At 39.0% G+C, this 27999-nt stretch overlaps 1 protein-coding gene across 4 annotated transcripts; it reads right to left on the reverse strand.

Moving 5' to 3' along the window:
• Window positions 1-315: 315 nt before the first annotated feature.
• On the reverse strand, window positions 316-27999 carry LOC309718449 (endophilin-B2-like). Of its 4 annotated transcripts, XM_082553684.1 has the most exons (13): window positions 27841-27999; window positions 27125-27266; window positions 25938-25949; window positions 21171-21299; window positions 16080-16213; window positions 14671-14763; window positions 14541-14552; window positions 12509-12571; window positions 11301-11324; window positions 9692-9781; window positions 6204-6304; window positions 5032-5233; window positions 316-1979 (listed from the first exon to the last, which is right to left on the reverse strand). In XM_082553684.1, the coding sequence occupies exons 1-13, from the start codon at window positions 27901-27903 to the stop codon at window positions 1872-1874; spliced, it is 1173 nt and encodes a 390-aa protein (XP_082409810.1). In that variant the 5' UTR covers window positions 27904-27999; the 3' UTR covers window positions 316-1871. The 4 variants fall into 4 exon arrangements, with proteins under 4 accessions (XP_082409810.1, XP_082409812.1, XP_082409811.1 ...); XM_082553686.1 differs by lacking the exon at window positions 14541-14552; XM_082553685.1 differs by lacking the exon at window positions 25938-25949 and having other exon boundaries at window positions 27841-27998.

Consider the following 27999-nt stretch of genomic DNA (forward strand, 5'->3'; position numbering starts at 1 on the left):
GAAAGAAGGAATATCATAAGCATAACAGTAACTGGAAAAAAGCACAACACAGAAAAACACAATGCCAACTAAGAAACAGACCGACAATAACTAATAAAGAGAACTTGAAAAGCCCAAAATGCTTAACTGAGGGTCAATGACCCAGGCACCGTGACCGTTACATACCTTGAATTAAAGGTGAAAATCTGCACTTCACATCACAACCTGGGCGATTGTGCATTTTAAATCAGAGGCAAAATTTTTTTAAAAACAAACCCCAAAAAGTGTAGTTGGGGTTCTTATGAGTCAAACTGAAAAATAGCTGAAAACGAGGAATTCAAATCAATCAGTTTTATTAATGGACACATTTCATTCATTCAGCAAGGAACAGACAGATAACAGAAAGTTACTTCAAATTTGTGAAATGAGCAGAAGAGAAGAGAGCAGGACAAAAACGCACATGAGTACCAAGAATTCTTATCATGTGACACGACCTGCAGGTAACATACGCTCATTTCACGTGAACGTATCAGCAGGCTGTCTTAAAAAATAAATAAATAAATAAAGGCAGTGCATGCATGTACACATGCAGGACATTAGGGAGCACAATAGATTTAGATCTCACACAAACAGACTTGTCTACATTCATGTACACACACATAAGTGTCCAACAGGACGGGCTACCGGCTGTAGCACATGCAGCACTAAGACTGAAAATCCTTTAATTTAATGAAAAACACTGGAAATACAAAAAAAACCAAAAAAACAACACTCACGGCTAAAGCACACAGGCAGTTGTGTAATTGCAGGGGAGTGTCAGTGTTGCATGCTGGCTGTGGTGAACTTTAAATCAGACATTTGTACAATATTTGAAGAGCACATTGTCAGCAGTCCCCACCCGTCCTCTTAAGGCAGTTAGAAAAGAGGTGTAGAGTGTTCATATTGTTCGTAGGAGCAGCTGCATTGGTGTGGAAAAATGCGAGAAGCAAAAAACAAAAAAAGAATAAGTCCAAATGACTATTCTTGCTTTAAATAACATAGGTATTGCATTCGCTTCAGCTAGCACTTAAGGCAAATATTTTCCCCCAAACAATCCTCACAAACAGTTTCCGTGGTTTACAATTCTACAGTGTAAACTGTAAACTATGGAAATCATCATATATGACAGTTTCATCACCAATAAGTTAACGTAATCACAAGAGTCACTGTGAGAAAAAAAAGGAAAGGGGCAAACACATTTGCAGTAAAAGAAGGAAACTGTCACATCTTTCAAACAAACCAAAAGTGGCCTATATGGTTTCCCTGCTCCTCACATATGAAGTGGGACTGGAAAATAATACAACATAAAGAAGTCCCGTTTGTTTTCACTTCTTCTTTAGTTGCCTAATATCACCACTTTAACCCAAAGAATTGAGAACAGGAAATTGTTTCACGCGCCCCGCTGCCTTTTGAAGAAAAACTGAGAAATTTCGTCGTTTAGACCCAGTTCAGTGAAAGCTTACACTTCTAATCTCTGTGAGAGAATAATTTAGACTTTTACAATTAAATTCTTCATCAGAGTTTAGCAAAGAAAGCAGTTTTAAAATATAGCAAAGACATCAAACGCACCAATATAATTTCATTCAAGCATTGGGACGTATTGGGACTTTGGGATGCACATAACACAAAAACATCACAAACAGAAAACTGAAAGGAATGTTAACCATCCCCAATGAGGAATTTCCTTGAGTCACTATAAGAGTGTTTCTATTTTCACTGCTGTCTGAGAAGCATTTTGTGTATTTGGGAGAGGTGTTATTGAGGATTAGAGGTTAGTGTAAGAATGAGAAATTCTTTGTGGCTTCACTATGTGTCCAATCACACACATGCACATGCATACGTGTGTGCGCTGTCTAACTGAGAAGCTCCAGGTATGTGACTGGCACTTTTCCTTTATGGTTTCCTTTCTCTCCAATCAGCCAGTCAGAGTCCATTCCAGGCACTGTGTAAACTGTGATGAGCTGTAACGCAGAAAGAAGGCGAGCATTCAAAATGTGCAAAACAGAGGCAAATGTAAATAATCAGCATTTTATAGTATAGTATATTAACCATATTATCCATATTTTATTCAACAGAAAACAGGAAAACACTGGGGGTAAATGGTGTCATCATATGGGGATTACATTCTTCTGTAACTCTACACATGTAACTGAGTAGCAATGTTTCTCACACATGCTTGTATTTCAATCCTTGAAATTATTTAGCTGCTTTCCAGGATCTTATTCATGCTCAGGTGTTGCAGGTGAACCCTAACTTCACTGTTTAGATCTGCAAGTAATGAAGAGGCTTCTCCTAGTCTAGCAAGAGTCAATAAGAAGGACCGTTCCATCAATCTACAACACATGATTGTGGACTCGGAGTTCATCTGGAATATAAAACACAACATCATAAACAGAAGGCTATTGCACTTGAATATAAATTCCATCTTAAAACCAAAAGGGGACCATAAACCTGCATAAACACAGAATAAACATAAAGATTGTTGAAAGACAACCTCAGAACTAAAGGCAGGAAATGTTGTATCAAGCCTACCCTGAGAAATAACAGAAAGCTAAACACCAACAAAGAATATAGAGCCATGAAGTGATGAGCGAAACTAAAAAAAACTTCCCTAAAACTCAAAATCCTGGGTCCCAGATCCAGGGACAATGACAATCTGCTCACCCCCCACCAACTGGTTGCGGCAGCTGGCTGCTACTCTCTGAGCCTGGTTCTGCCAGAGGCTTCTTCCTGTTCAAAGGGAGTTTTTCCTTCCCACGGTCACCAAATGCTTGTTCACATGCAAGTTCACAATATAAAGCGCCTTGCGGTGGCGGTTATTATTATTGGCTCTATATGAATAAAATTTAATTGAACTGAATTGAACAAAAGTCACACCATTTCAGTTCCCTTGTTATTCACAAGGGGCTTAACTCCTAATTGCCCACCGGTGAGGACAAAGGCAGAGTTACTCATGATGCTCTCCTGGCTTCATTTCTTTCATATAATTACTCCGAAACTCAAACCCAGGGTATGTTAAGCTTTTCTAATTTGTCTACTTTGTCTCTTTTGTCACCTATGTCCCCAAAGCCACCCTGCTTTTCAACTTCAGCCAATAAGACCATTTCCCAAACCCATAAACATAAACTACACTCTTTTCACTTACAGTCATTTATTCACCTTTCACCAACTTTAATTTCAAAACTGTGTCATTTGTGTATATTTGTGTTATTTGTGTATATACTGTATACTCTGTGTATTTACTATCTCTTATTGCCTGTTTATGCCCTGTCCTTAGCTTCAACGTCATGCTGCTCTGTTGTATGTTAATTGCCCCTTGGGGATAAATAAAGTCTTTCTGATTCTGATTCCTGTTACACAGGTCATCCAGATCTGCTCACAATATAATGAATGTCTCAGTTCCTAAAATTTATCAAGGGGAAAGAAGCAGGAAGGAAGAGGAAAAAAGGAACCTTACTGGAGAAACCAACTGATGACGCACAAGCGTATCATTTGAGGAAGTGTTTTAAATTCAGCATATAAAAGAGACACTGGACACAGCTGACATACAAACCACAGCAGGGCGAGATTTCTCAAACCCCTTTGTGGTGTTCATAAATTGTTTCAGTTTTTTTAGATGATCAAACTTTCAATATGTGAGTGTGATTAAAAAGCGCAGCTCTGTCTGACTCAGAGTTATGACTGAAATCTAAATGCTGTGTGTATCTACGTGTCTGCTGACACTGTAGAGTTGGAATGAACACATGGATGCTTTCTCAGATTATTTTTTAAATCATCTGTGAATGACATGATGATATTGAGAAATGAAAATATGCTAGTAACTCAGCAAACGTTTACTAAAAAGGTCATGCACAGTCTTTCCAAAGAACAAAGTGTATCTGGATAAAAGCATAGCAACATCATGCCAGGAGTTCAGTTAAAATTTTCTGCATCTTTAACTGAACTCCTAATTTGTTTACAATTAATCTACAAACTATCCAATGTTGATCAAAGTCATCTCTTGTTGATTTTGTCACTAGCTCCTTTTTAATTTGCATGAAGCTTGGAACTACATTTGAAACACAATATCTGCGAACATATTTTATCTGTTTTTGAAATCAAAATTAAAACAGGAACCTAAAATATGTGGTTTTTACATGGATCACTTAACATCACTGATAAGCTGTACCTTATTAAGGTCCAATACATGTTTCCCATCCTTTAAATTTAATTTTCAAACAATTATTAGAAAAGCTTTTCATCAGGGGACAACAGAGGTTGTGATGCAAAGTTCTATAAATCATGAATATTTCTGTTGTTGGCTATAAAAGACCCCACAATTTATTTTTTACTTGAATTTATTTTATTACATACAACTGCTTAGGCTGTATCAGCTGCCTGTTTTTCCAGTTACCCGTACTCATTAGTACACTCTATGTGGACTGCACAGCTTTTGCCACATTGGAGTAATTTTGGTGGCCAGTCACTCTCAGGAAGATTCAAGGTTTCTTCAGTTGTGAGTGATGGCTCGCACTGTGGTTCGTTGGAGTCCAAGAGCCTTAGGGTTTTGTAACTTCACACTGTCACACAGGTTCCATGTAACAGATTACTTGACTCTTAAGGTCCAGCAGTAATCAGGCCTGATTGTGTCTAGTGAAACTGAACTCAGCTTTCAAAAAAAGCATCGTGGGAGAGTGGTGGGAATTACTTTTACACATAGGGCATGTCCATGACTAATGTTACAGTGGAATGCTGATTTTCTTTTTAATCTTTATACTTTTAACGGGTGTACATTTGTATACGTCTCTGCATGTGAACAGCAAGATTGTTGTACTTGTTTCCATCATCAGAAAAGAAAATACACACAAACAAAAGATTAAAGATCCGGGAAAGTGTAAGTGCATTACATAATTACAAGCAGCAAATGCCACATGACCGAGCCTATTGTTTAGACCAAGCCCTGAAGAGATTTCTGGCCAGAGACCAACAGCCATATACTGGCTGCCTAGTTCCAGGCTGATGATGAAACCTCACCTCGTCAGCCAGAAGGGAGAGCTCACTGGAATCCGCTGCATCGTAATCATAAAGGACTCTGGCTTTGCGGGTTCCTGTAGCTGGTGCTTGAACTTCTTCGATCTTAAGGGTGTCAGTTTCCACTGGGCTGCTGCTGCCTTCTGTCACCATACTGGGAGTAGCAATGGCGTTTGTGGAGTTCAGTGCGAAAGCATTAGGAAGCCTGGGGGGGAGAGGTAGATGTGATGGTCTGAATATCCAGAACATGTAGAACACTAATAAACTAAAATAATAAAAAATGGGCAAAACTTTGTTTAAAAAACTAAATAAACAGCTTTTTCTGCATCTACACTGTTATAACTTGAAGCAATGCATACAATATATTATATGCTGCAAAGTGAAAAAAAAAATACAATATTTGTATGCATGTTGAAAAATGTATAATATTTTTTAATTATGGCTTTTGGCACTCAGCAGTGCCAAATAAGTAGCTTTTTGTAGATTTTCAGCCAAAATAGAAATGCACAATGGAATGCAGAAACTACTCCAAGAGAAATCATCGTGGTGTTGCAGAGTCGTCTAACATGAACACAAAGCAACAAAAGGGTGAAAGGTGAAAAAAAATATGATTAATGATGCCATTCTATGATTGTATTTAGACTTTTTATTCTTAATTTTACTTTATCCATTGTTGTAAATCATAAAATGTGGATCATAAAATGTTACATAGAGGATGCCAATCTTTACCATTTTGAGTAACACAGAATATTGCAGGGAAGAATGACAAGATAAAGAGTTGCTGCAGTCCGGTGGTTATGTGAAGAGCAGCAGGATAAAGGTTCTTAGCATACTAGTGAAGTTAAATAAAAAGTGCTTCTCCAATGCCACGGGAAAAAGCATGATAAGGCTTGATAAGGGTTATACCAGTTGCCTAGTTGTCCTATGTTGGACATGGTTCGTAGAAACTGCTACAGTGTAATTATATTAGTTATTAGTTTATATATTTTAAGAACTATATTGTTATCTGTTTTTAATCAGTTATGAGTAGATCGTTGTGTCATTGTGTTAACCGAAGTGTTTGGCATTACAACTTCAGGCTTGGGGTATAAAGGATACAGGCTATCAATTCTCACCAAGCACGAAGCTGAATGAATCAAACCATCCACCCACATCACCCCCCATTTTACTCTCACCTTCCCAGCTCTTTCTGTAGCTCCTGCATGTGGAGGTGACACTGCTTGTAATAAGCTGCTTGGGCCTCCACAAATTCATGCAGGCAGCGCAAATGATTCACCTGAAAATAAGAATCAGCAGTCATTCTTAAAGGATCACAACGATGTGATTGGATTTTTTTTACACTGATAAAACCTCTACCACAATGTGTGAAAACAATATTTAATATACAATTATCCATCTATCTATGGTTCCTGAGCCACCCTTCTCTTTGGTGACAGTGCTTCAAACCCTTGGCCTTCCCATATGGAAAAGATATATATAAATCCTATAAAGTTTGTTTCTGTCTTGTGTGAAACTTGTATGAAAAGCATATAAGAGTGAAAACAGATATAAGATCCCTTGAAAAATTATATAATGAAACTTGTATGTTTTGGATACTTACTAAAACAATGTATGAAAGTAATGAGAAAGTGGCCACTTTCATGAGTAAATCATGTAAGCCTTATATGATTTACTCATGAAAGTGGCCACTTTCATGAGTAATCACATATAAGTTTTTACTATTTCTTTTCCATATGGGTTCTCTCAATGAGCTTCATATTTTAAGAACTATATTGTTATCAGTTTTTAATCAGTTATGAGTAGAAATGGTTTTCACTTCACATTTGTGCCTTGTCAGGGTTCAGTTGTGGAATTTCTTGCTTTCTTATTGGGGTTTGGACCATCAGTTTATGTTGTGGAGAAATCAGGTTGGTACAGCCATATTTGACAACTGTTAGAATTCAAATTCAGAAAGTTCTCAGAAAGTTTGGGTCAGCAACTCTCTTTCCGGTCTCCGTTCCACCTCCACTGGCTCCCCCTAGGGCTGTGTGCTCTCCCCCCTGCTCTTCATCCTCTACACCGATGACTGCAGATCCAAACAGCCTAACTGTCACCTGATGAAATATGCTGACGATACAGTTCTCCTGTCACTGCTGTCAGGCCCCTCACAACACCACGGTCCCGCTCTTCAGGAGTTTGTAGAGTGGTGTGACAGCTCCAAGCTTGGTTGCCCAAGGACACAACGACCGAGACTGTCGCAGCCGGGGCTCGAACTTCCGATTACAGGACGAACTGCCAACTCTTGAGCCACGATCGCCCCTATCATCAATGACCCCTCTCACATTCTTCACCCCACATTTCAATGGCTCCCCTCTGGGCAGCGCCTCCGTGGAATTTCGTGCAGCACTGAGAGGATGAGAGCCACCTTTGTCCCCAAAGCCACCCTGCTTTTTAACTCCAGCCGATAAGACCATTTCCAGAAACATAAACTACTCTACACTCTTTTATACTGCTGACACTTAATTCACTTTTAGTCACTTACAGTCATTTATATACCTATTCAGTGACTTTAATTTTAAAACTGTGTAATTTTATACATGTGTATATACTGTATATACTGTGTATTTATTATCTCAATTTTTATTGCCTGTGCTTATCTTCAGCGTCATGTTGCTCTGTTGTATCTTAATTGTCCCTTGGGGATAAATAAAGTCTTTCTGATTCTGATTCTGATATTATGGCATGAACCAATCAGCTAACCAAAGGGAAATGACAGTCCATCATTACTTTAAGAACTGAAGGTCAGTCAGTCTGGAAAATTTCTAAAACTTTGGATGTGTCTCCAAGTACAGTTACAAAAACCATCAAGTGCTACGATGAAACTGGTTCACACGAGGAACGCCCCAGAAAAGGACGACCAACAGTCACCTCTGCTGCTGAGTCTAAATTCATCCAGCCTCAGAATTCGCAAGTTAACAGCACCTCAGATTAGAGAATAGATAAATGCCACACAGAGTTCCAGAAGCAGACACATCTCTACATCAACTGTTCAGAGGAGACTGTGTGAATCAGCCTTTATGGTCAAATAGCTGCTAAGAAACCACTACTAAGGAAAAGCAACAAACAAAAGAGATTTGTTTGAACCAAGAAACACAAGGAATGGACAACAGACCAGTGGAAATCTGTGCTTTGGTCTGATGAGTCTAAATTTAAGATTTTGGTTCCACCCGCTGTGTCGTTGTGCGACGCAGAAAAAGTGAACGGATGGACTCCACAAGCATGGTTCCCACCTTGAAGCATGAAGGAGGAGGTGTGATGGTGTGGGGGTGCTTTGCTGGTGACACTATTGGGGATTTATTCAAAACCGAAGGTACACTGAACCAGCATGGCTACCACAGCATCCTGCAGCGACGTGCCATCCCATCCGGCCCCTCACAACACCATGGGCCCGCTCTTCGGGAGTTTTTAGAGTGGTGTGACAGCTTCAAACTTGAACTGAACATGAGCAAAACCAAAGAGATGGTGGTGACCTTCTCCAGTAGGCAGAGGGATCTGGCTGCTTCAGTCACCACCACCATCCATGGGAAGCCAGTGGAGGAAGTTGAGGAGTACAAATACCTGGTAACCATCTTTGACAACCTCCTGAAATTCTCTGCCAACAAAGAGGAGATTCTCAGGAGGTGCCACCAACGGTTATACCTCCTTAGGAAACTCAACTCCGTTGGAGTCAGCACACCCATCATGATGACGTTTTACTATGCCTTCCTGCAAAGCATCATGATCTTCTCCATTACCTGCTGGTTCCACTCCGTCAGCTTTCAGAACAGGAACAGAACGCAGCACACTGTATCAGTGTGCTCTAAAATCCTTGGCCTGCAAGTCAGAACTCTTGCACAGGTTTTCAGCCAACAGGCCCATAAGACAGGCAGCCAAAATCATCAATGACCCCTCTCATATTCTTCACCCCGCATTTCAATGGCTCCCCTCTGGGCGGCGCCTCCGCTGCACTTCCTGCAGGACTGAGAGGATGAGAGCCACCCCATCCTGTTTGCGTTTCGTTAGATTATCATTTATTTTTCAACAGCACAATAACCCCAAACACACCTCCAGGCTGTGTAAGGGCTATCTGACCAAGAAGGAGAGTGATGGAGTGCTGCACCAGATGGCCTCCACAGTCACCTGACCTAAACCCAGTCAAGATGGTTTGGTATGAGATAGACCGCAGAGTGAAGGCACAGTGAAGGGCCAACAAGTGCTCAGCATGTCTGGGAACCGTTGGAAAACCATTTCAGATGACTACCTTATGAAGCTCATTAAGACAATGCCAAGAGTTTGCAAAGCAGCAATCAAGGCAAAGGGTGGCTATTTGGAAGAATCTAAAATCTAAAATCTAAAAACCATTAATTGAGATGGTGTGTCCAAACTTTTGACTGGTAGTGTGTGTACTATATATCTATATGTAGTCTGAGCAAAGCTATTCTCTAATCTTAGGCGAGAGAAAAAAAACCTGTACTGTATTTACTTTGTAATTAATATTTAATGTTTACAGAGAAGAGCTCAGTGAAGTGTTTGACTATTGCCATCTATGGTTACACAAAGTTACTTTTTCTTTTGAAAGTTCAATGTCAAGGTTGTGTGTGGCTGGAGCTGACAGAAGTCGAGGCTGTGGGTGTGACTCACATACATGCGTACTACTGATGCCCTCCAAAAGCAATCGTGTGACCTCTGCTTGGCGATCAAACTCTGTTTGGGCTATTCGGAGCTCATGTTCAGCCTGAAATAATAAAAACAATAGTTATACAGTGATTATTCTATAATTATTAAGTAAGTCAAGAGTCTTAAACCTTTTCATTAGGGCTGGGTATCGTCACCGATTTCTAGAATCGATTCGATTCCGATTCACAAGGTTCTGAATCGATTCGATCCACGATTCGATTCGAATCGGGGAAATTTTTGCCTCAGACAGTCAGAAATATTATAATTCAGATCATGCATCAGTACATTTCCATATATTTATATCTATAAAAAGAAAGCTGACACTTGTGAGACTTTATCAAAGGTGTAAGCATCACAACAGATGCCTTTGTGTCAAAGTAGCTGAGAAACACAGAAAAACATGAAGGTGATTTTCCTCGGCAGAGATTTTATAAAAATATTTTGCAGTAGCTCAAAAACATAAGAAAACAATTAATCAACATATGAACATTACCTGATGCTGCTGAAGTGAAGCAGAGCAAATTTACAGAAGTTTTATTAGAGACCAGGCTAAACGTTTTGCAATTTTGCATAATTTTAAAAAGTTTAAATTTGTTCAGTAGACTATTCAACAGCAGAAATGAGGTTTTCTTTTCAGAAGTAAGTAAAAGGGAAAAAAAACAGCGTCCGACAGCGCTGTAAACAACGGTAGACTTGTGCGCAAGTGAATAATGCAGAAAACAGATTTTTAGATGGGAGACTGTTCTTGAAGTATACTGAGAGAGAGAGAGGGAGAGCTGTGCATGAAGTGTGATTTTATCGTGGTGGAAGCAAAACAGCAAAAGTCAGAGGGAATCCATGACAATGTTTATGTGAAGCATAGTTTGGATCTTCTTTTGCTGCTGGTTCAGTCAATATTGTTTGGAGAGAGATAAAAAACTACAGCTCAGAATCTAGCGCAAAAAGGGAGTAAACACAAAGCACGGACCCGGCGAAACATCAGAATCAGTGAGCTGTTGGCTTTCAGCCCCGACCGTGTCCATGCCGTCAGGTGAGAAAGGCGACGTCTCACTGATTCTGATCCGTCGGCGGATCCGCGCTTTGTGTTTGCGTCTTTGTGCAGAATCCGTGTACCTGCTCTCATTTACTGTTTTAGCTGTTTGGTGGTTGTTTTTGAGAGGTTTAACCTGAGATTCTAGCGTTTCGGGCAAAACAAATTTACATTAAAAAATCGATTCAGGATTTTAATGAGTTGATATCACATTATCCAAGCTAGAATCGATTTTAATTGATAAATCAATAATCAAAATCCACCCCTACTTTTCATATCCTACAGTCCTCAGAAGACAAAAGCTCCAGCTTCATTCACCCAGATGACGTTAATTCTTTTGCATTGCTGGGATGTACAGCGTTTGACACTATGTGCTCCGAAAAGAGTAAAAGCTGGTAGGAGGTCTATGGTAATTAAGTTTAAGAGTCACCTTAAATCGTGGCCCGTTGAAAACAAGCACATGTTTGTTTAAGGCACACTGGTATCTCAATCTAATGACCAGACAGACAATTGACAAAGTACACAACTCACACACAATCATACTTACTTTCTCCACTTCCTCGGTCCAGAGCTGATGGGCCAAAAACATGCGGCATAAGAAGAGAAAATTTAGTTATAACATGAAAATCCTAGAATAACTTCACCATGGTCACCTAGAACCAGCACCTGAGGTCGTTACTAAATAAAACCTACCACCCTGTTTTCACAAAGGTTAACACACTGTTTAAAATGTAAACTACACAATGTTAACTCTACATTTAATTGAAAAGTAGTAAAAAAAGAATAACAAGAAATGTTGAAACAATATTTCTAGTTATTGCTTTTTTAGAACTAAATCTCATTCTAAATTCTGATACTCATTCTCACTCTGATACTAAAAACGCATCTATGATCTTAGTTTAAATATTTTAATATTAAAAAAGACATTTAATTCTGTGCATATTGTCAAAATGTTACCTGAATTATCTGTATTAGATGTTTTTAAACTCTGAAATCTTGACACTGAATAAATATTCATATTTATGAATTTTGAAACTGATATAACAAACACACACACACACACGTCTGGTGTTGCTATCCTCGTCGGGACATCTCATTGACATGCTTTCCCTAGCCGCTTAGCCTAACCCTATCATCAAAAATCAATGTGTACCCCTGACCCTTACCCTAAACCTAACGATAACCCAATTGCAACCCTGACACAACCACATTTTGAGCTTGAAAAATGCCTTGCCTTCAACCCAGTACACACACACACACACACACACACACACACACACTTTTAGTCACACCCAGCAGGTGTGGTTTGGCATTGCTCAAAAGTAAGTGACAGACTGCTAGATTTAAACCAATGAACAACATCACTCTAGGATGTGGGACGTTTGTTATCAATGGTATGACAACAATCATTCACAATACATAATACAGTGATATGACACATAAGGATGCTATGCAAACTGCCACCAGTAATGATTACGGGTAATAAACATTCTTACCGGACTGACACACCTCCAGTCAAACATTAATGAAGCATAGCTTCACAGCTACCTGAACTACTTGCCAGCATGACAAAGTATATCGATTTCTGAATTGCCTCAAGTTTAATTATGAATCATAAAAAGTCAGTGAACTATGCATTGGTCATAAGAGTGAAAGATCAACTTGACAAACAGAAGATGAAAAAGTATCGCATAATGACATAGGTTTGTGTTATTTTTCTCATCAGTATTTAATAAAGCAAGATTGTCTTCTTACCGCAGAGGCACTGGCAGAAAGCACATAGTTGCGAGGTCTGGTTTCCTGAAAATCTGGAGCTGTCTACAGAAACAGTACAGTTATTTTTTTTGTTGTTGTTGCTTACTCAGTGTAAACAAGGCACTGCTACTAAAAAGAATTCCTCCAAATTACAATCAGAAAAGCACAGCACTCATAATAATTGCAGAAGTGTGACAGTTTGCTGGTGATTAACATCTGTCAACATTTCTTTAAACGGAACACTGACATATTTTTTATTTATTCATACGCATGCTAACATGCATTCTGGTTGCAAAAGTTACTGAAAATGAAGGATAAAAGTGCAACAAAAGTCCTGTTTAACAGTGAAAAACAAAAACAAGCTTCAAGAGAGGTTATCAACTACAAGGGTCTGCCACTAACTATGAAGGGGAAAGTAGCAGAAGATGTTTTTGTACTTGTTTCATATCATTCATTAGGTTTAACTGAGAGCAGTAGTGGCATTTAGTGAGGCATCTGGATGCAGCCTGATTCCTTTTGCAGAGTGGCTCTGTGTGCCACAAAGATTACAGTTTTACAGCAAGAACATGCCTATATTTGCAGTAATATATAATCAGCTCCTAAGGACTTCATGAATATCCAAGTACATTTTCTGATGCCTATTGACAGACATATGCACAGATGCTGTACGGTTACTGTTGTTCATTTGAACTATGAATCACTGCGGCTGCCATATTGTTCAGCAAGTGCTGGGCATCCTAAGGCATGTGTTTGTGGCATCAGAGGTCTATACACACAGGCACATAAATAGGGCTCAGACCCCAGTGCTGAAAAAGGTGGCAGTGACAGATCCTACATCTCCCTGTACATATATCTATCTATCTATCTATCTATCTATATATATATATATATATATATATATATATATATATATATATATATATATATATATATATGTACTGTATGGATGCTTGGCTAGGAAATTGAACACAGCCCTAGAGGCCGTAGGGACAAAATAGAGATCTCCATCAATACATAGTATCTATCTGTGTATCCATGAAAATATTCTCAATCTTCAGTGAAAATGAGCACTAAGTTAAAGATATTTGTAAAGAAAAGTCACTGCAATATTAAACAGGGATGCATTCTCCATACTCTGCTTAAGAAATCCAAGGTCCCTTGATGATCCAGGATCGTGTAATCCTGATAATACTGATTCACTTAATGATCAAAGTAGCAGCACACTAAGGACATTAGAACAACAACTAAAGGAAAATACAAAGAAATTCAGGTATGTTATTTATTTATTTAGCTGATTTGTTAGTTTATACAAAAGAGGGCAACTAATGTTCTTTTAAAGAAAAAGGGATGCAGGCTGAATTGAAAAAAAAAACCCTCACATTTACCCTTTATGAACTGAATACATTGTTCATCGCGGAAGCGAGCATTCCTTCCACGCTGCCAGGAAGCAGGAGAGCTGACTTTATTTCCGGCAAAGTCAGCTCATTGAACATTCCCACTGTTTTTGTGGTCTTGTGGTGTGCCTTCTGTATTTCCTGCCTAATAGGTTGCAATAACTGAGTCAGGGAATGCTAAAGAGGGACTGTGCAATGTTCTCAGTTCCTGAATTGTGTCATGGTCAACAGTGAGTTTAATAAGACAGTCATTAAGTCTTGTTTATGTTAAATAAATCTGCTCCCAAGTAGCTTCCCTTGACAGCCAATCACATATCTGCTGTGAAAAACCAAAATATCAACGACCAAATCATAAAAACTACACATATAGAATCCATGCAGAGGGGCCCCCAGGTGAGATACTAAATGGTAAATGACACTGTGTGAGTTGCTTTTTAATTAACACAGTTTGCCAAATTTGACTAATCGCCACATTCCGTCGTAATGTAATAGTCAAGCCTTGTCTGTGAAAACTTCACTTATTAACAGTAAAACCTGAAGTAACAGCAGAAAATTAAATCGAGCCAAAGCAAGTATGACAAGAAAAACAACCCAAGACATGCATCCAAGAGTTTAAAAGACATGTCCTCAATACTCACTTCCCCTTCGCACTGCAAAGAATGCATAAACAGTTAGTTATGGTTAATCCAAGCATCGCCAAAGATTAATCATCTGAATTATTGAGGTAATGCGTGTGGGAATTTGATTGTGAGCCGCTTATGAACTCACCGCGGCCTTTGCTTCAGCCACCTTTGCCTTCTTCACTCGTGTTTTACAGGCATCAAGGTCCAGGCGAAGATTCTCCAGAAGGCGACGTTCTTTCTATACCGTAAAAAGGACAAAACACAAACTAAGCAGCAGGCAAACATTAATGACATGCAGAAGTAGCATTTAAATACATGCATAGTAAAAGCAGGGAGTGAATGAGAAATGCTGAATGCATCATGGGAAGTCTTCCAGCAGCCTGTAGCAGCAAAGCTAAGGGATTCATCTGATTTAGTCCTAATCACAAAAGTTAACAAAAAAAGCAACGTTTATAGTTCAAGCAGGTTATAAGGCTACTAACTTACTGGGACATGTAACATTTAATACATGCTGTGGTGTCAGACAACATAGAAACAACAACAATGCTGACCTCTGCTGGTTTGCTCATATGTTACAAGGAAAACACTCACGCTCACTGGCGGTTTGTAAACAGTGAAAAACAGTATTTAAACATACTGGCTGATGTATGTTTAAAAGTATCTTTTAAGTCACATTCAAGGTCATATTCATTTACAGACAGTGGCAAGAAAGCTTGCATTTTGAATCAAGTAACGTTCCAAGGTCATGATGATTGTGCAATATTCTGTGATGCAAGTGGCCTCAGTTTGCAGATTCTCCTGACATCTCTCTAACCCACAGCTCAGGTGTGCAGCAGCACTTCTGAACTAGTGGACATGAGGTCTGCTTAATGACTCAGCTTTCACCAACTCATTCTGAAAACATAACATTTCTTTACGGAAATTCGCCACAGGAATTAGTACCACAATTTACCAAAAAAAACCAAACACTGATGTTTTCAATAAGACTTGAAACTTGCGATTGAGACCATAATCCCATCAGGTGAGATGAAATGTCTTTTCCCCCCAGTGCATACAGAGGAGTTCATCCCTTCTGGAACTTCCATGTTGGCTTCAGGAAGTTCGTCCATCTTTTATATACGGTCTATATCATTTTGCTCTCTTTTGCAATAGGTTAGTGATTCACTGGATAAATATAATTTCTTCATGATTCCTTCTTACTCAGTGAGGGGACAAATGAACAAAAGCTCACTAACAAGAAAAATAAAGAACTCGCAGATGTGAACATAGCTGACACAGCAGACAGTAAGTAAAGTACATTGAAGAGCTAATAAATTGAATAATAAAGTTAATACACAGATACACACACCAATGGCATACATAATGTTTTTTGATATGTTCATAGAGATTTTTCTTTTTTCAGTTATACTGATATCAAGATGTATTGTACATTAATGTCTTGCAACATACTGAGTATCACAGAATCACTTTGTCGTGATACAGTGTGTGGTATATTGTATATATTGGAAGTATGACTCAAACAACATTGGAATAGATGTGATATTCCAGACTCACTGAAATAGTTCTCCAGTCTCCTTCCAGAAAGTTCCTGAGAGGCGTAAGAAAGCTGATGGCTGACGTCTGGAGGAACTCTTTCTCTGCTTCTCCTAATCTTTTCTCACACTCCCCCACCTTCTCCAAAGTGTTCCCTGGAAGAAACACATTAGATCTACTCACCAAAAAGACTCCCACCATGCTGTAAGCACACCATAGCATTGGTAAAGAAGAGAGAATTGAAACTTTTTTGAATGAATGTCATGGCATGCCCATGTGCACATGCTAGTGTAGCCTTTGCACACTTGCATCTGGTTGCAGCAGAATAAAATGGATTAAACTATAAAATTTAAGTTTAGAACAAAGAAATTATTGTTTCCACAATTACAGTTCCAGTAAAAAATGAGGTGATGGCATTTATGTTACCTTTTCATGCCTTTCCTTCAGTGTGTATTATTGCGATGATTTTATAAGTGTGCTGTTAACAGCTCAAGGAAAACATTCATGAATCCTAACTACTATACTTCTGTTCTGTTTGTCTGCTTTAATCCATTTGAAATTAATGAGGCAGCATGGTGTTTGGCATTGATTATGCCCTCGCAGCAGCAGCAGCTTTTTCTGTGCTGCAGCAACACCACGTGGACAAACCACAGCCAGACCTACCTACGGTACACTGTAATGCTCAAATGGGTAGTGATGATTATATATATATATATGTAAGTTTTTTCAGACACACAGCTAAAGCCAGTGTCAACTGTCATATCCAATTTGGGACCAATCAGATATTCCATTATGCAGTTACATGAGTTCGGAAGTAGCATCCTTCATTTAGCTTGGCATAATTTTGTAGTTGTTTTTTATGTATTTATTTTATAGATTTATGTGATATATCAAGGTATCTGTTGATTTAACAACTTTAGCAGAAAAAATATTATATACAAGAATCCATTTCATATTGTCAAGAGATTTATTCTAAATGACACTTCTTCAGCTGAGAGTCTAAGAGGAGAAAACACACACAGACGCTGCAGTTTTAACTTGCAAGGGCGTTTCGCAGAGCGCTCAAATCAGAGTGGGGGCCCTGTGAAATGTGCGCTCTGTTCTTGCAATTGTCTTTATTTATACACAAGAAAAATGAATACATTTGTTCAGTGACGTGAGCATGTGCGTATGTGATATTGGTCTTTTACGTGGAATTCCAATAAAATTGATTCATGTTTGTGGCTGTAATGTGACAAAATGTGGGAAAGTTCAAGGGGGCGAATACTTTTGCAAGCCACTGTGTGTGTGTGTGTGTGTGTGTGTGTGTGTGTGTGTGTGTGTGTGTGTGTGTGTGTGTGTGTGTGTGTGTGTGTGTGCGAGGTCAGAACTGCTTGTTTGACTTCTTACTGTCGCTGTGGGAAGATTCAGATACAAATATCAGAACACGTTTCATAAAGGACAATCAGTTCTAAGCAGGGAAAAGGTCATCATGCAGTATTCTATCACATGTAAACTTATATCATTAAAAGCTTAGACTGACTACTAAGTACAATTTTCCCTTAACACATATATATGACACATCACACAATGTGAAAAACATGTTGTGCTGTTCTACCTACAGTATACATTTTGGAAACTTTTCATGTTAAAGCTCATGAAATCCGGAAATCCAATCAAACCATCTTCTAAACCTTCTTTTTCACTCTTGCCATCTTTCTGTCACGGATCAGCCCTGACACGTATGTCCATCCACTCTACCTGCACTCTCTTCTTCACCTTTCATGTACACTGTCCATTGCTTCGGACAGCATTTAAACTCATCTACATTCATTATGTGCTTCTTGCAGCTTCACTGTTACCCCTGCCTCCCTCTCATTCATACACATGTATTCTGTACTGATTCTACTGATTGTCCTCATACCTCCACCTGCTCCAACTCTCACTACAGATCACAAACAGACGTCATAGTCCTGCAAACATAATAGTTCACAGAGACTCCTGCCTGATCTGCATATAGACACAGTGCAACTCCTTCTGACCTTCTCTGTAGTTCTCCATCAAAACTCTCAAAGGCAACATTGCATCTGTAGCGCTCTTTCTTGGCATGAAGCCATACTGCTGCTCACTGATCATCACCTCTCTTCTTAATCTAGCTTCAACAACTCTTCCCCATACCCCAATTATATAGATGACCAGCTTTATCCCTTTGACATTACAATAGCTCTTCACATCACCCTTGTTTTTGAAAATCGGTACACTTCTATTTCTTAGGGTGCCCACTGTCTTCTCTCCTAGACATCTCCATACCCCCACATGTATGTCACTGGACCAATCGCCTTTCCACGCTTCAACATTTAAATAGCTGCCTTGCCCTTCTTACTAATTCTTTACGCTTCCTGATTCACAAACTTTCCTTCTCTCATTTTCCATGTTCCATCTTCTCAACACACGCTTTACTCCTTGATACATTTCCATCTCTGTGCTTTATCTCTCTGGCTATCCAATCGATACAAGTCCTTTGTCACATACAGTTTACTATAAGCCCTTTTTTTGCTTTACACCTAGCCTCCAAATATTCCTGTCTATTTTCATGCCACTTGTTTGCTGACTTCTTCCTTTTAATACTGTCCTGTACTTCTTCATTCCAATACCAAGTCCCTTGTCTTCTTTGCTCTGTCCAGGGGATACAACAAATAACTTCTTGGGAGTTTCACTCAAAATGTCTGGGAAGGAGATCTAAATGATAAGTTAAGTGCTCCTGCATAAATCTCATTCTCCTATTGATTTTTTTGAGACCTGGAATTCCTCCTCTGTGACACTGGTCACATTTGGCCCTGACTATTGATGCAGCAACAGAATGAGGTGCACAGACTAGCTCATTCAAAGCAGTATTGATTCTTAGATTTCCACACAGGGACATGATCACAGGGATCATGATCTGAAACATATGCCTGTATTATGCAGTAGAGTGACCTACATGGTGACAGAACAGAGAGTTATGCAAGACAAATATGTATTTTCTTTCTATGTCTTTCTATACATAGAAAGACAATTCAGAAAAAACTACCTCCAGCGGAACAGAAACTTCTGGAAATTAACAAATTTTTGTTAGCAAGAGAACGGATAAAGCAATCTCCTTATTGGTTTCACTTTTTTCAGAGCACTATATTCTTACTCTCTCAGTATTGAATTATTCTAGTTACATCATGCTTGCAAGAATTACTTGCTTCAACTCTTCCCGATGCATATTTGCCATTTTGGCAGAATGTTGGCTATATCCATGTAAGCTAATACCAACATATACAAATAACAAAAGTCGCTTCAAGGCACTTGTAAGGTAAAGACTCTACAGTATTCTGAAAACGTGAACCAAATGAAATAGTATCAGTAAGCACTTTGCAGGAGAAGGAAGTTATAACTCGCTTTTAACAGGAAGGCAGAACCAGGTTTGCAGGGCAGCCATCTGCCCCGACAGGTTGGGGGTGAGGGGAAAGAGAAAACCAATAAGAGAGCATAATGAGACAGGATAGAACACACACTATGGGAGAGGCAAGACAAAATGTAAAACAAGCAGAAGAAAACATACAGTGCATCATGGGGACAGCTTGAGTTTACAGTGTCATAGATAACAGAAGGTTCAGAGTCACCTGAACCAACATCTTGATAAATGTTATCAAAAGGTGTCTTCATGCTCAATCATCCAGGTAAGGAAATCCCAAAAGGTTGATTCTGTTCATCTCGACGTAGCGTTTTAAAGGGGGGAAAGGTTCCATCACTCATCCGAGTGACTTCTTCAGTCTCAGCTGACTGCAGGTTTCCCCAACCTTATAAAGAGAACATTTGCACAATGACTGAAACTAGCCCACTGAATGAACAATGGGCTGTGAAAGCTGGGCAGGCGCCTAAAGAAAGCTCCAGCCAATCAAGGAGAGAAGGACAACTGCTGCCTAAATGAAAACCCGTAGTGATCCCGTATGTGTCAGGAGTATCGGAACAGTTGGGACGCACTTTTTCTTAACACCGCGTCTCTGTGGCTTTTAAACTTTAAAAATTGCTGCGCCAAAAATTGGTCCACCCCAAGGATCTGTTCCCCCGACACAAACAGAGCTATGTAGTGTATGCTGTTAAGTGCCAGGAGGATTGCTAGGATTTATACAGTGGGGAAACCAAACAACCTCTGGTAAAGCGGATGGCACAACACACAAGATTCACCTTGTCAGGCCAGGACTCTGCAGCCTATTTACACCTACAGGCCAGTTGACACTCTTTCACTGATGAGGATGTACACAAGTCAAGGAGTCATGGAGGCTATTTATGTGAAAAGGGAAAGACCATCTCTGAATCAAGGAGGGGGCCCAAGGGTACATCTATCGCCATCTCACAATGCAATGCTCTCACAATGCTGTGTGCCAACTCTCTGTGAATGGTACTCATGGCCATTGATCAGTGGGCTATGGTCATGAGAATTTGCATATTAATGATCAAACTGACCTCACAGCCCATTGTTCATTCAGTGCTGCTAGTTTCAGTCATTGTGCAAATGTACTGTTTATAAGGTTGGGGAAACCTGCAGTCAGCTGAGACTGTAGAAGTCAATTGGATGAGTGAAGAAACCTTTCTCCCACTGAAAACACTATGTTACTAGTGAACAGAATCAACCTTTTTGGAGTTATCAAAAGGTAAAGTTTAAAGTCTAATCTCAAAATTAGAGAGGGTGTTTGTCTCCAAAACACGGAGACCTGGCCTGGTTCCACAGGAAAGCCAGGTTTTTCATACCTCAAAGTTCTGCCTCCCATTCCACTTTTAAAAACTCTAGCAACCACAAGTCTGTAGCTTGTACAAATAGAGCTCTAACATGCTCTATCGGTATTATAATGTCTTTCACATATGACTGGACCTGCTTATTCAAGACTTTGTTCGCGAGTAGAAGAATTTCAAATTTAATTCTGGATTTAACAGGAAGCCAATAAAGAAAATCCAGTATGGGAGAAATATGACAAATAGATTTCTTTATCATTAGAACTCTGGGCCTCCTCCAGTTGTTTTTCCTGATACAGAATTAATTAGAATTAATTAGAATTTTTTTTATTAACTCCTAGGACTTTGTTTGTTTGGAGTTTTTATACTCACCATATGGCATTCCAAGATCAAACTCTTTTGCTGCATCCTGCATATACTGACCCAGCAGCTCTGCATTAGTAACCCTGGACGGCACCTTCCAGTCCAGTTTTTCAAAAAGAAACTCCTCGATTCTGGCACCTGCAGTGAAAAATAAAGAAGAGTTTATTCATGGCACAACTGAGAAATAAAGAACCAGTTGAAATTCTTACCCACATGCTGATTAAATGAAAACTATATTCAGAAATAATGACCCTGTGTGGTCAAACCCTTCAGACTGCTCAGCACAACAGACAGACCGAATTACAGGGTGGACAGCTTTCAGCAAAATAAACAGCTACCACTATTACTGTTTAATAACCTGTAACCTCATTGGTAAATATCCATTTTGACACTTCTCAGCCTCCTTGTGGCTAAAAATAAATTCTATTTGAAACATAGTAGGGTAAAATTTCAAAGTTGCATGAAATGCAAAGAGTGATAATAGTGATAATAGTGATAATTTCATTTTAGAACAGTACTTAAGTAAGATGTATTCAGCCATATATATAAAATAAATTTCGTTTGTCAAAGCAAGTGCTGCTGTTGTTCAAAATCATGCGAAACTACATCTCTGAATATCATGGAATCTGGTAGCGAGGTGGTGCATAGGTGAAGGAAAAACCCTTCAAACTTTGGTGCAAATGTGCATCACTTGGCATGCAGGGAAAGTTTCCCCTATGAGGCACTGCAGGTAACACAGTGTGGCAAGACAATACAAAGCATTTCTGGGTGTAGTCTTCATTTAATTTCATTTAATTTCTATATGAGATGTTTCTATGTCTGGCTGCAGCAACTGTAAATGAAAAGAAACACATGGAAAACGCAGGGAGACAAAATAGAATGAATACTTTGCAACAGGAAAAGGTTGAATGGATGCTACTCACATTTTCACTATGGTAAAAAAACAAAATAACCTCCAAAACATACCAGATAAGGGTCATTGAATTGACAATGAATTCTAAGTTTTCTGTTATTTTGTCCACCGCAATGTAGTCAGTACATAAAACCCACTTACTGCAGCCTTATAGTGTAGAATGAAATTGTTTGACACAAGCCCAACATCAGAAGCTCCTCAGAACAAACATTTTACGTCATGTAAGCCTTTAATTACCTGAATGTAGTCTATTATGCTTGAAACTCTAAATATGGAGCCAAACTGCTGAATTAATGTACAAAAGCTCAGACACTGTGATGACCCAAAGCAAAATGTTTTCTTCTTACAGTACGATGATATGTTTGAGTCACTGATTCTCATAAACTCCTGCACACAGCCATTTCATACAAACTAAAATTCTGCTGCTCAGCTCTACATAACCAAAGCCAAAGAGAAACTAACAACCTTTACCAACAGACTGTTGTGCACACAAACTAAATATAAAAGATGGACATAGCAGTAGGACATAGCAGCATCACCCATTAGAAAGTGAGGTCTCGCTATGAAGCCTCAAGCTGAGGACTTTAGCCCTCACCATTATGGTGCTTTGGAATCAAACAATCTGGATCCGACTGAAAAACCAGGTGGCTTGTGAATGACACGGCAAAGCAAAACCGGCTTTATCCTCCTTTTTCACTCAAATAATTTGTTTTATTCAGTTAGACCTGAAACTAGTGACTGAGTGATTTAGGACACTTTTATTGGTTTTTTATTGGCTTTTTTCCAGCTTTTCTCTGGGTATTTTAGAGTTTTTCTTTAGAAATTCACTGCTTTTTCACTCATTTTCAGTCCCATCCTCATAACTTATCATTCTCAGAGTGTGCCATTTTGGTTTTTAAGGAACTGCATTGCATCCTGGGGTGTTGGGAATCTTGTCAAAAAGGATGGGAAAGGTTTGGCTAAGCAGTTTAGGTTGTGTTGTAGAATTAAGGTGGTCATGCCAAATACTGAGTTTCAAGCTTTGTTTTTGCCTTATATACTGTAACTCCATACATGTTTGCATATGTTATAATAAACTGTGATACACGTTCCCCATTTTTCTAGCAAAATAGAAATAAAGTAGGGTTGGCTCAACTGTTTTGCACACTACTGAATGCTGACTCATTCTTTTGACATAAATACAGAACTTAAAAAGCCATTCGTCTTCATTTGTCATTTCCTCTTTGGTTTGCTACATGAAGCACAACATTTACAAGTGAGTCAAAGTCTACTGTTGCACTATAGCATGTACACCTGAAAAAAACATTAGCAGCATTAGCAGTGCATCACTTACACTAGCACGTCACCATAACATTAACAAAGAGTTAACGGCACTAGATACTTTCTAATTGAAAGCTTGAAGTCCCACTGTAGTCCCCCGGGCCGCTCTACTATTGAACTAGCTACCAGTTTGGACTTAGCACGCTCACTACTTAAGTTTAAGGCTTCAAACTAACTTCAGACGAAGAGTTATTCAGCTCTTCGTAACTTCTATAGTTTGTCTTTTGTCCTGTCTCTCTTTGTTCCCCTTAAACCCAACCATTCGCAGCGTATTTCTGATCCTCCCGAAGCCAGGTATCTAAAGTAAACTGAGGCGACTCTTGTAAATTGGTGAATATGTGAATAAAAGTGACTTGAATTAAATTGAATTAAAAGTCAGAACAGCAGGTTGTGATCTACGCACAGCAGGGACCAAATGTGTGTTCTGGCTCCTTTGGCTTGCTTCAAACAGAAACATAAATTAAATGAATCGCAGTTTTAGAACAAATTCAATTCAAATACTGAAAATACAGTGTTTGAATTAACAGTAACAATTATTAAAAGTCTAATGTTACATAGAATATTATGGAAAAATAAAGCCCAGTGGATGACTTGGCCATACCTAAAGTAAACATGTTTTCCACAAGTACAAATAAGAAAAAGTACTGAAGCTCTCAGAGAGAAAAACATGACCAAAAAAATTGTAGCTTGCTCCTATTGATGTTGTGTGTGGGTTTTTTCATTCATTTGTTAGTGATCATAGCTTTCTTGAATAGCACATTGCTTATTAGCTCAGTTTTTTTCATGTATTTTTTATTACTTGTGGAAAACTGTAAATCAAATAAAGAAAACGTCTATCTGAACCATCAGTCAACAGTTTGAACTGTTGAAGGATGGTTTTTCTTTATTTTTACTACTTTCTACATTGTAGATACATACTGAAGACAGTAAATATATGAAGCACGATATATGGAATTACGTAGCAAAAAAAGAATACAGATACGGATAATTAACTCTAAATATGTCTTATATTTTAGATTTCTGAACATAACCACCCTTTGCTTTGTTGACAGTGCTGCAAACCCTTTGCCTTCTCTCAATGAGCTTCATCATGTAGTCACCTTAAATGGTTTTCACTTCACATTTGTGCCTAGTCAGGGTTCAGTTGTGGAATTTCTTGCCCTCTTTGTGGGGTTGGGACCATCAGTTTATGTTGTGCAGAAGTCAGGCTGGTACAGCCCTATTTGACAACTGTTAGAATTCATACTATGGCAATAACCAATCAGCAATTAAAGAGAAATGACAGTCCATCATTACTTTAAGAACTGAAGGTCAGTCAGTCTTGAAAATTGCTAAAACTTTAAACGTGTGCCCAAGTGCAGTCACAAAAACCATCGGAAACTCAGATGAAACTGGTTCATATGAGGAACGCCCCAGGAAAGGACGACCAACAGTCACCTCTGCTGCGGAGGATAAGTACATCTGAGTCACCAGCCTCAGAAATCACAACTTAACAGCACCTCAGATCAGAGTCCAGATAAATGCCACACAGAGCTCCAGCAGCAGATACATCTCTACATCGACTGTTCAGAGGAGACTGTGTGAATCAATCTTTATGGTCAAATAGCTGCTAAGAAACCACTACTAAGGAAAAGTAGCAAGCAGAAGAGATTTGTTTAGGTCTGTTGGAAAACCATTTCAGGTGACTACCACATGAAGATCGTTGACAGAATGCCAAGAGTGTGCAAAGCATTCCCAGATAATTCCATATGGGTTCACTCATAGTTTTGATGCCTTGAGTGAGAATCTACAATGTACGTAGTCATGAAAATAAAGAAAAACATTAAATGAGAAGGTGTGTCCAAACTTTTGACTGATAATGTATGTACACAAATTTGACTTTACATCTTCCTTAAATACACACACCACTACACACTATGAAAGAATGTAAAATAAGCTGTAGAAATGAAGGTAATTGTAAACTGCTAAAAAGTTACTAGAGGAGTCCAGTGTATGGATAGCTACTATGAGGGAGAACTGGGTGTCAGTGAAAAAGGGTAGCCAAATGTTTTCTAAAATCTAAAATGTCCCTGCCATCTCTAAATTTAGCATTATCTCCACTAGCTCTCAACCGCCAGTGTCATCTTCTGTGGAGTTTCTTTTGTCATTCTCTCTTAAGAGCTTAAAGTCATTATCATTCTCATCACAGATGTGATGTTCTGTCTGAAGTACAAACTGTTCTATTAGAGAACTAATTTAACAGAAGAAATACTTTTAGCATTTATCTCTCTGCCTCTAACAGGGTTTTGATGGTTTGTGATACATTAATTCTTGTTAGGGTACATACATACATACATCTACATCCAGTGGATGGCTCAATATAATTGAATACAATCTGTAAAACCTAGTGATCAATACAAATCTCATAAATGCCTCAAATTTTGCATTTAAAAGTTGTGTTTCACACTGATTCCTGTTAAGGAATTATTCGTTTTCTACTAATAATTCAGAGACATGATAGGTTTCTAAAGCAGGTCACTAGAGTAGGCAGGCGAAATACTCACCAGTATGATCAACTGTGGCATGCAGAATAAAACAGTGACAAGTTAGAGCCCCTGTTTTCATATATTTAATCAATAGCTCAGGATGTTGTAATTAGATCACAGTTAAGATTCTTGGCTTAGACAGTCCCCTTACGTTTAATATAATCATAGCATACCACTAGCCTGGGGTGGGCTATTGTTCTTATGAAATACTTACTAAATATGGCAATATGAACATTATAACACAATCCGCTTAAAGCACATTCATGCATGGTCAAAAAGCATCCACAAAACATTGTTCTCCCAAGCAATATATGCTCTCAGAGGACATAAATCAAGTTAGCAAGGTAAGGCTAGCTAGTTAGTTGTAAGTTAGGTACACTGTATAAAACCTGGTGTTGGTTATTTCTTAACATTAATTAACATGAAGCTAGACATTTCTCAGTCAAACCAGTCTTGGGAGTTTGGATGTCTAAACTGATGTAATCTATATCACATACTGTTTTGCTAGATAAGTGCAATTCATCAATATTATCAGGCAGCTAACACTTCCAAGCAGAAAGCCATCCCAATGTGGGCACTCATTTAATGTCTACACATTAAAATTCACATGCAGAAACACATGACTTTGTTCTGGTGAGTGGCACCAACTTGAAAAGTGCTATATAAATAAACATTACTTACAGTGCATTTGACACACTGCAAGTACCTTTTGGGTGGCTTTGGGTGCCTCCGTTAACAACACTAGAGATGGGGGGGTCGAGATACCCCGCTGTTACAGGATGGGAGGCGAGGTACACCCTGGACAGGTTGCTAGTCTGTCACAGGGCCAACAACACTTATAGAACCATTCACATTCATATTCACACATATAGACAATTTAGAATCACCAATGCAAACTCCATACAGAAAGGCCCCAGCCAGGTGGGGGTCAAATCTACCATCTCACTGTGAAGCAGCAGTGCTAACCACTGTGCCACCATGCTTTACATAACACATCAATTAATATGGTTCCTTACATATACGTATATTATTATTATTATTATTGACAAGATTTGTCATGTTTAACTGCTTTAAAAGGAGTATGTGTGCCTAATAAAATTGACAGTGAGTGTATAATTAAATTTCTTTAGTAAGTAATATGATTATTGATTATTCTTTCCACCTATAATACCTATAATAACGAGACTTCTATGTTGATGTCATACTTGGGTTGGGCTGTAGCAGGACCTCAGTCTGTCTGTAGATTTTCTCGGTCCAGTGTTTGGTGCAGTCTGCCCGGCTGATCAGGTTCTCAAACTGAGCGTCCAACTCGGTCTTCTCTGCTTGGCCCAACTTCTCCTCTGTGAACTGAGGCGTCATAGCGCAAACAACACACATCTCACAGGTGAACGACGGTACTCGAACACATCTGCGTCTGTCTGCTCTGAGATGGAATCAGTTTTTACACACATACATGCGAATAAAAAAATAAAACAAAGCAGTAATATTAAGAAAAGTGACGTCACGAAGGAGTCCGGTTAATGATCTGCTCGTGCTTAATCGTTGTCACTTCCCTGTCACCCTTAATCCAAATGGGAAAAAAACCCGTTTATATTTGTACTATATTTGTGCCTCTTTTAACTTGAGAAATAATTAATATTAGCTACGCTAGCTTGCCAGAGATAGCACTTAGTCAGTCCTATGTTGAACTGCGCCGCTGGCCCAAACTACGAGCAAGGCACAGCTGAATATCTTATCAATTTCACCTGCTTTAGATGCTGATATGCAGCGTCACGTTAGACATAGCGATATACCGCAAAGTCATATACGACTGTACCAAATTGTTATTAACGCTAGTAACAACTGACTGCCAAAGTGAAAGGATGCGACAGCAAAAGCCACAACACTTTTCCGCTCGCGGCACTCACGAGCGCTTTATTACCTGGACAGCCCGTGTCAAAAACAGTCCAGCACCCGAGGCTAATTTCTTCACGCTGAAATCCATTTCGTTTATTTATGATTTAAAACACTCGAGGGAGAGCTCTCTCAACACTATCCACTAGATGTTGTGGCACACGCCAAAGTCACGTGACCTTACCTT

Source organism: Aulonocara stuartgranti, assembly GCF_965226115.1.
Source record: "Aulonocara stuartgranti genome assembly, chromosome: 12".
Lineage (NCBI taxonomy): Eukaryota > Metazoa > Chordata > Actinopteri > Cichliformes > Cichlidae > Aulonocara > Aulonocara stuartgranti.